Below are 17,998 nucleotides of genomic sequence, written 5' to 3' on the forward strand. Positions count from 1 at the left end.
TTAGACAACTTGCAAATAGTGAAATATGACTTGTGCGACAGACCAGACATCATGTAATCAAAGTGATCAGATGTATTGACTTTTTTTCTTCACCAGGTGGCATTAAAGGTGGCTAAAACTTTCTAGTAACACGGGAGAAACAGTCATATTTTTTAGCCACATCGCTAACCAATTAGCTGAAAATATTAATATTTAATCTGACATTTCCAAAATGCTAATTAATGACATTCTAGTTAACATTTGTATGTCTCTAATAATCACTAAACATTGACAACTTGATCAAATGATTACTCAGTACAAGAAGATATATTTCAAAACTGCGGTTGGCTGTGTCGATAATAGGGGGTTCTACACTAATTCCAAACTGAACAAAGTTCACACATTCGTATGTTTGTCGAAATGTATATGAGACTTCCATAATCTAGGAAAGATCGGTGCAAAATGTGCAAAATATTTCTAATTAGCATTGAAAAATTTACCCTGAGTGGATATCTAGTGACATGGTGTGCTAGGGTCGGACTAACGTGTGGTTTACATATTATTCAATATTGTATTACAGAATCTACTCTGAGTGCATCTTTTCACCTGTTCAGGTAGCTTGACTGAGCGAAGGGAGCAAATCGCAAATGAACCACACAACATCAATACCACAAGTAGTAGACACTTAAAAGCTAAAATGTTCACAATTTTGTCAGGCGACACAGAGTCTTCAACGAGGGTTTGCAAGAATAGGCAACTTTATGAACTCTCAGTAGAAAGTTTATATGGCAAACCACACACAGTGAAGGAAAAAGACAAATAATGCATGACAAATACCGGAAAACCCACACGCCATCATTTCTTGCTTTTTATACCCTCTTCTATATAGGAAATGCAAGGTCTGGCACACATCAGATACTTTCGGGTAACTCATGTTGATCAGTACTCTGTACCACAAAATGTATTTCACTTTGGTGAAAAAAGGAAGGGGATTATTTCAGCCAGGGCCGGTTCTAGGCATTACCGACATAAGCGGTCACTTAAGGCCACCGACCACTAGGGCCCACCCAACCAACAGGGGAGAGGGGCCCCCAAAATAATTTAGCTTATGGCCCCCAAAAAGCTAGAGTTTCAGCAATACCGCTGTTTCAGTGCCCTGTACCATTCTCACTGCCCAACCCTCCATCCACTCATATTTGGAAACTGAACTTCTTTGTCACCAAGTTTGTATTTTGTTGTTTCAGGATACAGGAAAAGTAGAAAATAATATGTGAATCATAATGATAAACAATTACAGTGGGGAGAACAAGTATTTGATACACTGCCAGTTTTGCAGGTTTTCCTACTTACAAAGCATGTAGAGGTCTATAATTTTTATCCTAGATACACTTCAACTGTGAGATATGGAATCTAAAACAAAAATCCAGAAAATCACATTGTATGATTTTTAAATAATTAATTAGCATTTTATTCCATGACATAAGGGCTCAAGCTCATTTAAGATGGACATGAGGTGAAGTGGAAAACTGTCCTGTGGTCTGACAAATCAATATTTGAAATTCATTTTGGAAATCATGGACATTGCGTCCTCCGGACTAAAAAGGAGAGGGACCATCCAAGCTTGTTATCAGTACACAGTTCAAAAGCCAGCATCCGTGATGGTATGGGGGTGCATTAGTGCATATGACATGGGTGACTTGCACATCTGTGAAGGCACCATTAATGCTGAACAATATAAACAGTTTTTGGAGCAACATGTGCTGCCATCAAGATGACGTGTTTTTCTGGGAAGGCCTTGCTTATTTCATTTCAAGTGCTCTGATGTCTTTCCACACTGGCTGTGGTTCCGCACTGCCCAAGAGCTAAAACCAGCACACCGCGTTGCCCGGGAGCCGCAGCCCTCCGCCGGCACTCCCGCCGGCTTCCGCTCCTCCGCCGGCTCCTGACCCTCCGCCGGCTCTCCCATCGGCTCCTGCTCCCTCCGCCGGCTCCTGTCCCTCCGCCGGCTCTCCCGTCTTCTTGCCCTCCGCCGCCTCCGCCTCCCCGGCCTGTTCCGGCAGCTCTGCCTCCCCGGCCTGTACCGGCGGCTCCGGGTGCTGTGCCTCCGCCTGTCCTGGTGTTGTCGTCCCGGTCTTGCGGTCGGGAGCCCACGCCTTTGCGGGGGGTACTGTTATGTCCTGGCTATGCCCCTAGCCATCTCTGCGCTGGGCTTGGGGCATAGCCAGGACAGGACAGGAGGTGGCTCATCTAGCCACCTCCAATCCTTTTTGGTCTCCCCAATTGGACACAAGTTTTGGTCATTGCCTCCAATTTGGGACCCTATTTAAGTTCTTTGATTTTGCCATGCTGTGTGGTTCATTTTGGTTTTTCCAGCCCATGTCACTGGTTGCTGCCTTTTGTTTTGTTTGAGTTTTTTTTGTTTCATTAAACATGGATTATTCCTGGTATTTCGACTCTGCACCTGTGTCCAGTATGTGACAGTATCAACTTTTGATATGTTTTCTTGTACTATATGTACTATTTTCAATAAAAAATAGGGATGAAGGATTTGCAGGTCATTGCATTCAGTTTTTGTTTTTGCATTTTACACAGTAAAAGAAACATTTAAAACCAAATAGCAGTGGCTTAAAGAGTGGCAAGACCCAAGGCCAGATTCATTTGAAACTTCAGAAATTATCTTAGGCGTCTTTATAATCTAATAAAAATGCTTAATAAAGAGAAGTCCTATAACCAAGTGGACTGGCTTCCTACTTGTGGTCCTGAATTTTTTTTATATTCTAGATGAGTTCATTGAAGGGATCAAATTATATTATTCGAGCCCCTGCGCAAAGAATACTCTCTAACTAGTCTCTATCTCCTCAATTGATTGATTGTTTATTGTTTTTAGTATTTTTTAAACACAAACAAGAGAGTTCAATCTGACAATTCACCAACAGAAATGCAAAGATGTGTTTTTATTTTTTTTTTAAATACACAGAAAAATGAGATGAGAAAGCAGTAATAAAAGAAAAACCAAAGACAAATATCCCCATCCACTCCCTATCCAAACAGTACCCCCCCACCTCTTCTCGGACGAAATGGCCAGAACACAGAGCCCACATCCCCTCACACAGCTAATGTCCCGAAGGCATGATATGACGTAGGCCACATGACAGTGTTGGCTGTTCTTTTGTGGGAGTGGATGGTTTGCCAGATCTTATACTACTCCATTCCTGGGCTAAGCTCCATGGCATTGTCTCTGACAGCTTTGTCTTCAATGTTCAGTAGGCCTGCCTTAGTTGTTTGCCTGTGTACACAAAAATTAAGCACAAAGTTCGTCTACATTTTTAAATGTGTATTATTTTGGAGCTTCTAATAAGAAATCTGAAGAAGAAATGCACTTCAATTTAATAAGGTGTTCATTGTCCACACACACATCAAGCAACTGTGTTTATATAGAATATGTAAAGTAATAAAAATGTATGTGTGCAAGATATTATATAAAAACAATAAGCAGAGATCAGCAAAAAAATAAAATACTTACTTTTATACTGTATCTAGATTATGTATAGTTAGTACACCCCTTAACCTCAACAAAATTCTCATTAACAGAAACACTTTCTTATCTACTGTATAGTTAACACCATCAGAAAGTCATTAAATCAGGAAATTGCTGGACACTAAATGATCAAATTGCTAATGCACGTACAAAATGTACTCTTGCAGTGCATTTGGGGTATTTTTATTTGTATGAGTTCCATAAGCAAAGAAGACCACATTTCAATTACGACTGTTGAAAAACATTTTTCAAAATACAAAACGCTGCCGTTGTTGCACTTTACAACAACTTCAAATTAATTTGGTAATAGTTTATTTATGATATATTAGGCGTTGTTCTTGTTCTTCTCCCACAGGAGGGACGAGACCACTGCTCCGTCGGTTGTGCTCCAAAATGACAGCATTTGTCCGGGCCTCGAGCTGCATGATCTGGAGGATTGGCCAACTCAGTGTTACAGTGTTTCGGTGGTTCAGCAGTTGATGCTGCACACTCTCTGGTGCTGCATATTCTACTCACTCGTTTTACCACTGCTAAAAGCTACTTCTCTGTTTCCTGGATCCGGTTTGAGCTCCACTGAACCGCTAGGGTTCCCCTGTGGTACGGTGCTCTTTACCTACTTGGAAAGCTCTGTCTCTGATGGGGCCACAACCTCTTTCCTGTCTACTGTACTGGTGTTCTAGGACACCTCTGTCTTTTCACCCCTCTCAGCGGAGTGGTTGCATGGTTGAATGGGAGGCTTGCTCTGGTCCGCAACAGTTTTATGCTTTACGGCTTTTTCTTACCCAGCTGTAGTGGTGTTTTGTCTTTGACTGGGATGATAAAGTGTGTCCGGCTCTCGAGGGCCTCAGTATGGCCAAGTGTCTCCACTGAGACCAGAGCACTGCTCACTTGTGTTGTTCCTGGCATATCCTTTTAGTATTCTCTCATTTTAATATGCGTCTCCAGGCATGGCTCTGTTCCACCGTCTCATAAGTCAGGAAACCAGGGAATGTAGGATGTGAATGGGTTTGGCCTGTTTAGATTCTGAGCTGGTGTTTTAGGATGCTTTGTGTTCTTTATTCCCTTTTAATTATATTAACTCACTTTCATTTGTGTCTTTAAACCACCCAATTTAGTTCAAAAGCGATAGTAGACCTTGACAGAACGCATTTATTCAAAAGTTCAACGTGACATGAATCCAATATGAAGTGTGTGTGTGTGTGTGTATTGATACCACCTGCCATGCTGTCCTGCTGTTGTATAGTGAATAGTCAATGTCTTGGCTGGCTGGGGTCATTGACTATTTTTAGGGTCTTCCTCTGACTGCCTGGTGAAGAAGTCCTGTATGACTGGGAGTTTGGCCCCGGTGAGGGGTCATGCAGTTAAGGGCCCTGCCGCTGCCATACCAAGCAGTGATGCAGCCTGTCACACCTTATCAATGGTGCAGCTGTAGAGCTTGTGTCTTACATGTGTCCTTTTTCTGTGTGTGGTTTCAATTGACCTTCACTCACGTTTCCACAAATTATCATTCTTAAGAAACCAGAGTTTTTGGTCAATCCACCAACAGAGGGAGCCAAACGTCCATGAAACCCAGCCGTGGTTATCTCGACCCCTCCATCCTCCGTTCATCTGTTCATGGATCCATCCATCCTCCAGTCTTAAAAAGACAATTGGATAATTGTCTGAAAGTCCCGTGAGTTTGTTATATTACAGTTCATCCAAGTCAAAAGCCCCCTTTCTTTCTTTCTTTCTCTCGCTCTCTTTTCTTCTTTCACTACCCTCGCTCTCCCGGTATCTCCCATATGCTTTGCCAACATCTATTCCTCACCTCACAATAAAAGACAAGCTGTGCCCCCCTGGCACATTGTAATGCCAGCTTTGATCTGCATGCCACTCCAAAGGGCATGTTGAGTGATAGCTGTAATTCACTGTACTTTACAGAGGATAAGAGGTCTGTATTAGGGCTAGGCGAGTGAGCAGCGCTGACAGTAAACAGCGTAGGGTGTGGCCAAATGGCCCCCTATTCCCTTTAGTGGGCACTTTTAGCCAAGCCTTTCAGGTGTCTGGAGATGCATTGTTTAAAGAGATGCACTACAGCAGAAGATAGTGTGTCATTTTGGAGGCACACCTACTGCCCTGGAGTTGAGCCCGGGAGCTGATTAAGGGCCCAAAATGATGGTGTGACAGTAACAAGATCTTCATACTTTAGATCATTTTCAGAATAGTATGTGGCCTCTAGGTAGGTCTGGTTATGTGACGTCATATACATATTGTACCGAGGAAAATGGTCACACTAACTGATGTATGGATAGTATTGCTATTATCCTGTATTTATTTTGTTGCCATAACCCAGCATGTATTTTACAACTTTTTCCCATGTTATTAAAACACGAATGGTGAAAATCATGAAAATGATAATGATGTCGATGTTAATAGATATTGATGTTTATGATGATAGTAATCGTAAGGACGATGATAATGAAAAGTAATTCTAGAAAATGTAAGTAAAGATTTGGTCTAATCCAAAACACTTATTTCCCCGTAGCCGCCTCTGAAATGCACGTTGGCCATGGGACAACTGCGCAGCGCACTAACTTTGTCCCTTCAATTGAGCTCCATATAGCTATTGACTGCAGTCGCGCTCAGTTAGAGCGAGAGAGAATTCGCGCTTTGTGACTGCGAAGTAGACAGCTGAAAACCAAATATTGGTTGTTATATGCGAACTACTTGTTTATTCATTTGATACCTCCTATTTGACTGCACGTTTTGGTGGCGATAATATATCTGATAGGTTTGCGGCGGGTCTATATCAGGGTTGAGGAATCAGTTGGAGATGTGGAACTGCACATGAGCGCAGCGCATTCTTTCGAGAGAAGGTAACATTGATATCAGTGCCATCATTATGTCCATATGTCTGTCTGAAATATTACCTGTCTGTCTGTAAAAATCTCTTATTGCGCTACAAAATCAATTTGACTAAGTCCACGTTGTTTATTTCAGGGCTAATATTGTTCTGCCATTTTATGTTTACTGGGCAACTAATCATTTATAAATGTGTTTAATCTTTTTGACAACGTGGGCATTCCCATTCGTTGTCAATATTCGTTTTTAAAAGTCAAGGACATTTAAAACATCAAGCATAGTTCTAATATAACGTTGTATTGGTTTTTAAAATGTTTTAACAAGTTTGAGGTGAATGATGAGGGGCTTCTACGATTTCAAGAACCGTGCACCATGTGTGCAGTAACATGTCAGTTATCCATATCTTTTCAGTATATCGTTAACATCACATTCATTCAATATTGATACACTAAGAAACAACTGTCCTTCTCAGTAGTTTACAGCACAGTATATATTTTTTTCCCCATTGTCTCTTAGTTTCCACAATCTACCTGTGACAGCTGATAGCATCGTTCTTAACACCAGATTTTGTGCACTTTGCTTTTCTCTCCCCCTGCTTGACACTGGCTAAAACATGCCATCCGCTAGGCTGCAACTCACCACAATACAACTGCGGAGCTAAGATGAAACCACTGCTGTTCCTGCTTTGGGAGACAGGGCTAGCTCTCTCTCTGCTCTCCTCTACTGCCCAGGTACTGTACCAATGAAAAGGTGACATTTAAATAACCTTTTATCAAGATTGATTAGCAGTGTATACTAACTGGTGGTTAATGGGACAACACGTGTGGTCCAACAAAAAATGTTCATGGTTGCCTGTCCAACTCTGCAACATTGCTTCTCATAAATTACTGAAAGTGATCAAGTGTGCACACTTTGAACTCTTTTGGTCCTGGTCAAAAGTAGTGTACTAAAAGGATTAGGGTGCCGTTTGTGACTCAGGCATGGTGACATTTCAAAGCTCCTGTTATCTGTGTGTGTTAGCCTTTACAGGTGTCTAGCTATTATTGTAGATGTGTGTAGCAGTAAATAGCTGTGGGATGCTTGGAGGATGTCAGACTGCCCAGCTATGTTCTTATTTGGGGCCAGCTGAATTGAATGTCACCACTCTTCATGAGGCTTAACCTCTAAAGCCCTAAGGTTGATAAATATAGCGGTTATAGTAGTGCGTTGCTGTGTTGTCTAATATACACTTTCCAAGTATTTTTAGTGAGCCAGCTCATTTGGCTGTGTTAAGCTAAAAGACCCATTCATTTGGATCCCAGGCTGTTGTTCATTCAGTAACTTTTAAATACATAAAACCGTGGAAACATTGCAAATCTCTAATGCAAAGCGTACAGTGTTGTGACATACATGTTAACCTTTTTTTTTTTACCTGACCAAATTATCTGTAATAAAAGTAAGTATGTATGCTCTGTGTTGTGTGTGGCAGTAGTAAATGTTTGCAAACCAGTGAGCCAAATAAACGTCTCTTTCCCAAATCCAATTACATTCCCGATGTTCAGCAGTTGGGGAATCAATCATGGCTTGTTCCATTTAATAGACTTGTGTGTGAAGGCAGTTCAAACCCACCACCAGTTGATTGAGGACAAGCTACTTTGGGAAGATATAAGAGACTAAAATAGATTTAAATGTCTATTTTAGGACATTTAGTATATCATTGTGGTTATATTTCCATGTTGTCTGAATGGAGAATTAGCCGTGGGGAATTACAAAAACACTCTTGTTTCTTTTGTCTTTCCTCCTCTCCTCTCCTCCCATCCCTCCAATGCAGTGTTGATTCCATTTTCCCAAACACACAAAGTCCAAACTGGCCCCTCTACAGAACTTGTCATTTTTCGCATTCTGAGAGACATATCCATGTTTAAGGTCCAGCCCTGCGTGGGATTTATGAGTGTGTGTGTGTGTGTGTGTAATGTGGGGCTGTTGCAATGATACAGAAGAAGAACAATGAAAGTCACCTGTGTGAGGAGACAGGTGTGTCTGAGGCTGTCTCCTAATTCCCAGCCTTCTCATTCCCCCTCCATCTGGTGCCTATCATCTCAGTGACAATGGAACACACAGAGACCACAACATGCATACACCACACACACACATACACCACACACACGCATACACCACACACACGCATACACCACACACACGCATACACCACACACATGCATACACCACACACACGCATACACCACACACACGCATACACCACACACACGCATACACCACACACATGCATACACCACACACACGCATACACCACACACACGCATACACCACACACGCATACACCACACACACGCATACACCACACACATGCATACTCCACACACACGCATACACCACACACACGCATACACCACACACACGCATACACCACACACACATATACACCACACACGCATACACCACACACACGCATACACCACACACACGCATACACCACACAGATGCATACACCACACACACGCATACACCACACACACGCATACACCACACACGCATACACCACACACACGCATACACCACACACATGCATACACCACACACACGCATACACCACACACACGCATACACCACACACACGCATACACCACACACACGCATACACCACACGCCACACACATGCATAGAGTATACAGAGACACACACACATGCATACACCACACACATGCATAGAGCATACAGAGACACACACACGCACACACACATGCATACACCACAAACATGCATAGAGCATACAGAGACACACACACATGCATATACCATGCACATGCATAGAGCATACAGAGACACACACACATGCATATACCTTGCACATGCATAGAGCATACAGAGACACACACACGCACACACACATGCATAGAGCATACAGAAACATGCATGCAGGTAGGTTGAGGCATATATATATATATACAGTGGGGAGAACAAGTTTTTGATACACTGACGATTTTGCAGGTTTTCCCACTTACAAAGCATGTAGAAGTCTGTCATTTTCATCATAGGTACTCTTCAACTGTGAGTGACGGAATCTAAAAAAAAAATCCTGAAAATCACACTGTATGATTTTAAAGTAATTAATTTGCATTTTATTGCATGAAATAAGTATTTGATTAGAAAAGCAGAACTTAATATTTGGTACAGAAACCTTGGTTTGCAATTACAGAGATCATACGTTTCCTGTAGTCCTTGACCAGGTTTGCACACACTGCAGCATGGATTTTGGCCCTCTCCTCCATACAGACCTTTTCCAGATCCTTCATGTTTCGGGGCTGTCGCTGGGCAATATGGACTTTCAGCTTTTCTATTGGGTTCAGGTCTGGAGACTGGCTAGGCCACTCCAGGACCTTGAGATGCTTCTTACGGAGCCACTCCTTAGTTGCCCTGGCTTTGTGTTTCGGGTCGTTGTCATGCTGGAAGACCCAGCCACGACCCATCTTCAATGCTCTTACTGAGGGAAGGAGGTTGTTGGCCAAGATCTCGCGATACATGGCCCCATCCATCCTCCCCTCAATACGGTGCAGTCGTCCTGTCCCCTTTGCAGAAAAGCATCCCCAAAGAATGATGTTTCCACCTCCATGCTTCACGGTTGGGATGGTGTTCTTGGGGTTGTACTCATTCTTCTTTTTCCTCCAAACATGGCAAGTGGAGTTTAGACCAAAAAGCTCTATTAGTGTCTCATCAGGCCACATGACCTTCTCCCATTCCTCCTCTGGATCATCCAGATGGTCATTGGCAAACTTCAGACGGGCCTGGACATGCGCTGGCTTGAGCAGAGGGACCTTGCGTTCGCTGCAGGATTTTAATCTATGACGGCGTAGTGTGTTACTAATGGTTCTCTTTGAGACTGTGCTCCCAGCTCTCTTCAGGTCATTGACCAGGTCCTGCTGTGTAGTTCTGGGCTGATCCCTCACCTTCCTCATGATCATTGATGCCCCACGAGGTGAGATCTTGCATGGAGCCCCAGACCGAGGGAGATTGACCTTCATCTTGAACTTCTTCCATTTTATAGTAATTGCTCCAACAGTTGTTGCCTTCTCGCCAAGCTGCTTGCCTATTGTCATGTAGCCCATCCCAGCCCTGTGCCGGTCAACAGTTTTATCCCTGATGTCCTTACACAGCTTTCTGGTCTTGGCCATTGTGGAGAGGTTGGAGTCTGTTTGATTGAGTGTGTGGACAGGTGTCTTTTATGAAGGTAACGAGTTCAAACAGGTGCAGTTAATACAGGTAATGAGTGGAGAACAGGAGAGCTTCTTAAAGAAAAACTAACAGGTCTGTGAGAGCCGGAATTCTTACTGGTTTTTAGGTGATCAAATACTTATGTCATACAATAAAATGAAAATGTATTATTTAAAAATCATACAATATAAATTTCTGGATTTTTGTTTTAGATTCCGTCTCTCACAGTTGAAGTGTACCTATGATAAAATGACAGACCTCTACATGCTTTGTAAGTAGGAAAACCTGAATAACCGGCAGTGTATCAAACTTGTTCTCCCCCCACTGTATATATATATATATATATATATATATATATATATGTATGTATATACAAAAAAAACACACACACACACACACACCTGAACTCTCTCTTCCTTCACTCACACACACACCTGCCAGAGGTCTTTCAGCGGCCACACCTGTGGCTCAGCCCCCCTCTGTGAGCAGTGGGACAGAGGCTCACACAGACCCTGTGTGTGATTTGGTTTTTGTGTGTGCATGTTCTGTGTATGGGTTTGTGTGTCAGAGAGAACGAAAGAGAGAGAACAGATGGCAGGGGATGCTTGTGAGAAACAGAGGGGGAGAAAGAGAAAGGGAGGGAGGGAAAGAGAGAAGAGAGGGGAGAGAGAGCAAGGAAGGGAGAAAAGAAGGGAGGGACTCCCAGGGAACGGATGGAGGGAAACGCATTATATCAACTGAGTGCTTTAACAGATAGCATGTCCAAGTTTATTTGTTATTCTGTTGAGTCTATGTCTTTAAGATATATCAGTTGTCCTCCACCTTGTCTCTGACACGCACTTGTATAGCACACGCACACACACACACACACACACACACACACACTCAGACAGTCAGTTGGGCTGATTCTTCCTTTCACACACACACACACACATACAATTCTCTCATAACATATCACACCAATAATGAGTTAACTACAGCAAAACTACGCGCTTAACTCCTCAAAGTCTCTTAAACGTGCTGATTTCAGCACACTTTGTGGTCACATGTCGCAATAAATACTGCTGCTGACAGGAGCCAGGGACACAGCTTGCTCGGTCGGAGCACCGTTCTCCAGAATGTTGCAGTGATTTGTGAGTTAGCCCTCAAAACACTTCTTTTCCTTTCTCTAAATGCTTCTTTCCCATCAGGCAGCCACACGGAGACGAACAAAGTGTGTAAAGAACGCATTACTCATAAATCTATCCCAAAGTTCACGTCAAACTCAACTTTACAGACAAACAACGGTTGACCTGTTGTACGTCAACAACTCAGAGTAGAAGACGGAGCAACATTCTAATTCCTTTTTCCCGTAAACGTTTCCCCCTTTAACCCCCTATTTTGGGATGTTGAAATGGTTACCTTGTCTTATCACAGCGATCACATGCCCGCCAAGCCATTCTGCTTTTTCTCCACATCGCTCCTTCATCCAGGAAGTCAGCCTGGACCGACCAACGCACTTTGAGGAGAACTTTCCTCTGGTTACGGGCCACAATTACCTTGCAGTTGGACAACTCACCTGAGGGAGAGTTGGAGGGCGGAGCCCTGCAAGGTGGTGAAATGTTTTAGGCAGAGGACAGAAGGGAGTCAACCAATCAGTCAGTCAGTTAGCCAAATATGGCCAGTCAGATATGCCCAATTATTCAGTAGGTTGGTCAGTCAGTGAGGGTGGGTGGGGGGTTGTGGGGGTCGTAGTTAGTAGGTCCATGCTTGGCTGGGTGTCCGGCTGGATTATGACAAGCAGATGTGGGATTAGACTCACGCTTGATTGGCTTTTATTGTTGCTGGGCTTTTCTAGAGGTGCTGTAAGATTTAGAGCTCTGTTTTCCACCACTTCGATCTCTCTCTCTCTCTTCTCTCTCTCTCTCTCTCTCTCTATTTTTCTGTCTATGCCCTCCCCCTTTACTCCTTTCTCTTGCCACCTCTCTCTCTATGCTCTATCCCCCTTTTTTCAGGTGCCGTTCTTTTTCTCTGCGTTAGAATGTTTCCGTGTCATTCCTCTTTTTACAGTTACTTAACCACTCAGGTTCTTATTTACAGCAATGACCTGGGGGGAATGTTACGGGGACGGCTGGTGTCGGCTGTGGGAAATTAGGGTTAACAGTCTTACCCAGAGACAGAATGACAGAGCTTTCACCTTGGCAGTGGGGAGATTAGAACCAGGGGCCTGTATTCGGACACTAGTCAGATTCCCAAACCAACAGGCCACATTCACAGCCCATTCTCAGCTTCTCTCCTTTTACTTTACACGTTCCAACCTCTTTCCTGTCTCTGTCCGGGTTTTTCAATGTATTTTCAAAGTGTTGTTGTTAAATTGTATAAATACCAAGGAGAAGACATGCTGCACACTCACTCAACCCCTAATCTTCAACACTCTGTCTTTCTCGTGTGTGTGTGTGTTTGTACGTGTGTGCGCGCATGTGTGTATACTTACACATGTTAGGATTACAATAATAACATGGCTGTCCCCTACCATTGACCAGGCTGTTGGGATCAAAGCTATATTATAACGGGGTGCTCTTCTTGTAACCTTCCTGGTATCCTCACCTTCTTACTTTAGGAGAGGGAGACTCAAGATAGGGAAGGGTGTATGGTAGAGGCTGTAAATGAGGTGGGTGTGGTGGGAGGGGTATTCCCATGGCTCCTGTTTGGATACACAGGGGTTATGGGTTCGCACAGTAGCCGCATTATGTTTGAACAGCTGTCTGTTACCAACAAAAGACCAAGGGATGACAGGAAGTGACCCGGAGGTCAAGAGGAAGAGGAAGTGGACAGGGGTGGATTTGGGTGTAGGTGGAGGTTGTAGGTGGGGTGTTGAGGTATCTGTGTGCTGTGATAACCACACATGCTTCCAAAATAAACACCATGCAAAATTCCTGAGGGAGAGCAGAACTGTGTGTGTGTGTGTGTGAGTGTGTACTGGTCTATCACATATGTGTCCTCAGGGCACTAACTTCATTTTTGAGGAGAGCAGCTATTCTTCGTGCATTTCAATACATTTTATTGAATTGGGTGGTGGCTTGATGTTATGTCCCTGGTTCACCTGACCTGCTTTGCTGTTCTGTAACCCGAGCCTGCATGCCTGATCTGTAACCCGGGCCTGCATTCCTGTTCTGTAACCCAGGCCTGCATGCCTGTTCTGTAACCCAGGTCTGCATGCGTTAATGGGGGAATCCTATCAAGTTGTTATTTTCCATTAGTGTAGAGTTTCATTGCAGTCCCAGTGTGAATATCCGTCAACCTCTTCCTCCCCTCTGCCTCTGTTTTCCTCTCAACATAGGAGGAAACTCACTGATGAGGAGATTTATTCGTTTGAAAAAATATCACAAGTGTGCGGTGAGCTCGTCTGACCGTTGTATTGGGTTTGCTTCAGGGCTCTATCATAGTTTTATTCTACTGGAGCCTTAGAATCAACTTTTTATTGTCAGAAATACTCTTAGAGCAGGGTCTTTTGGTGATTTTGTACTGAGGCGCTATTTTGACAAATTTAGTGTGTTTGTGTTTTGTGTAAGGATGGAGGGTTTTGTCAATGTTGAAATAAGGATCCTATAATGTTGCCGTTTAGTCAATTCTTTAGCTAACGGGCAGTGTATTAGTAAAGGTGTCGGCTCAGTAACCAAAATCGACCTACACCACAAATGAGTTTGTTTCTAGTCTTCAGGGTGTGTTACAGCCAGGATGTTCGAGGTCCTGTTGGATGCTATCAACCTTAGAATCTGCCCTCGCAACCACAGGCGCCAGGGCTTCGAGATGTGACTTGATATTTTCTGTGAACTTTGACTAGTTGGATTCTGTTAGATCAATGCGATTGCATTAGCGCTAGCATTGCAGCCAGCCAGTTTCTGTGTCAATCATTAGCATGGCTCTCACAGGCTAGCTCTGTTCAGTGGGGAAACCCAAGCCCCTAGAGCAGGACAATTATAGTGTGATAAAATCTGTAATAATTTAATTTTGACCATGTGGCTGAGCTAGCAGCGGCGGCTAGCGAAACGTGTCTTAATGTCTTGTCACCGTTGTTCTGGTTTATTCACAGTTTGGATCGCGGTTTATTTTTTGGAAGTGGATTATTTGCGTCGGGAATGTTATGATCAAGTTCTTGGTGGCAATTTTATATCTGGGGATTATTAGTTGTATTTCTCATTGATACCAGACCGCCTGGCTCTCTTTCACAGCAAGTGTGTGTGTGTGTGTGTGTGTCTGGTTGTTTGGGAGGGAGTTATTAACGTGTTGTCCTCTAATGTCTGCAGACTGCTTTTGGGTCCTTTGTCTATGGTTGTGTTCCATATTCCTCCATATTCCCTTTATCATGCCATTCAGGCAGTAGGGTGCAATTTGGATTAGAGGTTTGCTTTAACATGGTGAAACATCTCACACACCAGCTGCCTGTAATTGCACTTTTACAGATAAAGCCTTAAATCAATGGTGCGCCAGATTGTTTTTCTCTTAGGGTGCATTCCAAATGGCACCCTATTTCCAATTTACTGCACAAATCTAAGGGCCCTGGTCAACAGCTTTATGTAGGGTATAGGGTGCTATTCAGTACTCAGGCTAAGAGCAATGGACTCTGGAGGATCACAAGCTAATGTTAAAATAATTCCTAATAAAAGACACATGTTTCAGTCCCAGGGAAGTTGCTCACCGCTCCCTTGGTCTGACACACTGGTAATATACAGGAAGTCCCTCCTCCAGCAACAAAATAATATAGCTTTGTAGTTCTCCAATATCGAAATAGGGCAAGAGCATTTCTAGTGTGGGACCAAGTTAGGCTACAGAAGAGTTGCTAAAGCATTTAGCATACCAGGCTAGGCTATAGAGGAGTTGCTAAAGCACATTTATTATACCAGGCTAGGCTATAGAGGAGTTGCGAAAGCACATTTATTATACCAGGCTAGGCTATAGAGGAGTTGCTAAAGCACATTTATTATACCAGGCTAGGTTATAGAGGAGTTGCTAAAGCACATTTAGTATACCAGGCTAGGCTATAGAATAATTGCTCAGGCCAAGCTCCTCTAGCCCAGATTTAATGTCAGCAGCCCTGGTCTTTGAGGCAAAGCTGAAGAGTGAAAAGATCACTTTATGCCCACACATCTCATTCACCAGTCACCTCTTCACCCCACATATGAAACTCCAACAAGGGCTGCTCTACGGCCAACCCTGGGGCCTTCATGGGCCGGAGAGAGAGAGTGTGTGTGTGTGAGAGAGAGAGAGAGAGAGAGAGGAGCAGACCACAGGCATGTGTGAAAGAGTCTTTCATTCACATGCACAGTGTGTCCATTCAGTCTCCTCTCTGCCTCAAACCTACCGGCTCCACATTGACTCTGGGTTCTTTGCCAATCAGCTGGTTACAATCTGTTTCTCCTTCCTCACTCTGTCACTGTCTGATTTATCTCACTGTATCTCTCCTGCTTACTCTCTGCTTGAATCTCCTTCTTAGTGTTTGGCTCTAATGCACCCCCATATGTGCACACTCTGCAATATGATTAAGTCTGCAATTCAATGTTTAGATTTGTGAAGGAAAAGGAAAATCTTAGGAAGTATCATTTTGTAGAATAATTCTTTATTACACACTGCTCCAAAAAATTAAGGGAACACTTAAATCACACGTTGGGGATCGATGAAGGAAATATATTAAAGATCAAAATCTTCACCGTACTTAGTGTAATTTGTAGTTAACAAAATTACATAACATCAGTCAGTGGATAACCAAAATTACCAACTGACTGAGGGCTTGAGGGCTGGATTCAAACTCACACCGAAAATCAAAGTTAACAGTTGAAATCACAGGCTGTAAATTTCATCATGGCAACTCATAATGTGACTCAGTAGTACTCCCCAGACCATCACTGACCCACCGCCAAACCTGTTGGATGATGTTGCAGGCAACATAATGTACATATCCTTCATCCTCTTGAGACTGTACAGGGATACACTGCAAACCATTGACTTGGTGTAATGCTATGATGATCACGTGTTCTCCTAATTTTTTTGAGCTGTGTAATTTCAGCTCTGGTCTTATAGAAGGTTGTCATCATTGCTGCATTTTCCCATAGGCAGGCTCCTTGTTGGCTCAACCAAATCTTGCTTAGGTTCCTTAAAAGGCTCCATGAGGGACTATTTGTCATTTTCAGCTCTGCTGCCACCAATAACACAACAGGGTACACACGACAGGGTACAAGTGACAGGGAACCTGCAACATGGAACCCACAACATGGAACACACGTTAGGGCACACACGACAGGGTACAAGTGACAGGGAACTTGCGACATGGAACCCACAACATGGAACACACGTTAGGGCACACACAACAGGGTACAAGTGACAGGGAACCTGCAACATGGAACCCACAACATGGAACACACGTTAGGGCACACACAACAGGGTACAAGTGACAGGGAACCTGCGACATGGAACCCACAACATGGAACACACGTTAGGGCACACAAGACAAGGAACCCTTGATAGGGAACCTGCGACATGGAACCCACAACATGGAACACACGTTAGGGCACACAAGACAAGGAACCCGCGATAGGGAACCTGCGACATGGAACCCACAACATGGAACACACGTTAGGGCACACGCGACAGGGAACCCGCGATAGGGAACCTGCGACATGGAACCCACAACATGGAACACACGTTAGGGCACACGCGACAGGGAACCTGCGCCAGAGAACACACCTCATTACGGAACGGCAGACAACACTTTCCTCAAACCTCTTAAACCTCTTTTTTAAATCAGAATTTTTTTAATATAAATCTTTTGAATATGAATTTGAATGTCTTTCCGTATTTCTATTTAATTGTCACTCGAATAACCAATAACATTTAGGAGGGATGAAAAGCAGAAACATTGGCAACAAGATGGCAACATGCCATCCCCTACCCTCATCTACAATTCCGTAACAAGCCACGAGCCTACCTGATGGTGATAGTGCACACGCAGGCATCTAATGGCCGGTTCTGAAGGCCCATATTGCCTTGGAACCAAAATAACCTGGCTGGATCCGGACCATGCATCCAGCAAGTGCTTAAAAACATGGTCAGACAATAGTGCCTTGTCCAGCGGAGCACAACAATGTGCCACCTTTACTGGAATAGAAAGGAAACTTGAGGAATGTTGCGATTATAGCAAATCAGCGGGCGAGTGTGTCCTGCAGCTGCTGCACCCGTTTAACGATTCCAAATGGTCACGCTGTGGTGTCGATCAGCCCTGCCGTACCCAACGGTCCGGGGTGAACCCACCTCAAGGTCCGCTGAAGAGCGGAGCACACTGCTGGTTCCGGCGCAGCGTCGGTCACCATAAACCACTGTGGGAGTTGAAAGTATTTCAAGAACTAAACCTGGGCCATATCATGTATATGTGTTTTTCCACGCGTGCGTGTGATCGCG

The 17,998-nt window shown here is 43.7% G+C and overlaps 1 protein-coding gene across 3 annotated transcripts in view; it reads left to right on the forward strand.

Moving 5' to 3' along the window:
- Positions 1–6,121: 6,121 nt before the first annotated feature.
- The window catches only part of LOC109614600 (ADAMTS-like protein 3), a 141,592-nt gene continuing 129,715 nt past the window's right edge, over positions 6,122–17,998 (forward strand). For all 3 annotated transcript variants that reach the window (XR_004576869.1, XM_020055993.3, XM_010877102.2), the window contains exons 1-2: positions 6,122–6,372; positions 6,986–7,089. Coding sequence is in view for 2 of the 3 variants with exons in the window: in XM_020055993.3 (XP_019911552.2) it covers positions 7,021–7,089 (69 nt within the window). In the remaining variant the exon portion in view is untranslated. The remainder of the gene's footprint in view (positions 6,373–6,985; positions 7,090–17,998) is intronic.

This window comes from Esox lucius, chromosome 2 (genome assembly GCF_011004845.1).
Source record: "Esox lucius isolate fEsoLuc1 chromosome 2, fEsoLuc1.pri, whole genome shotgun sequence".
Lineage (NCBI taxonomy): Eukaryota > Metazoa > Chordata > Actinopteri > Esociformes > Esocidae > Esox > Esox lucius.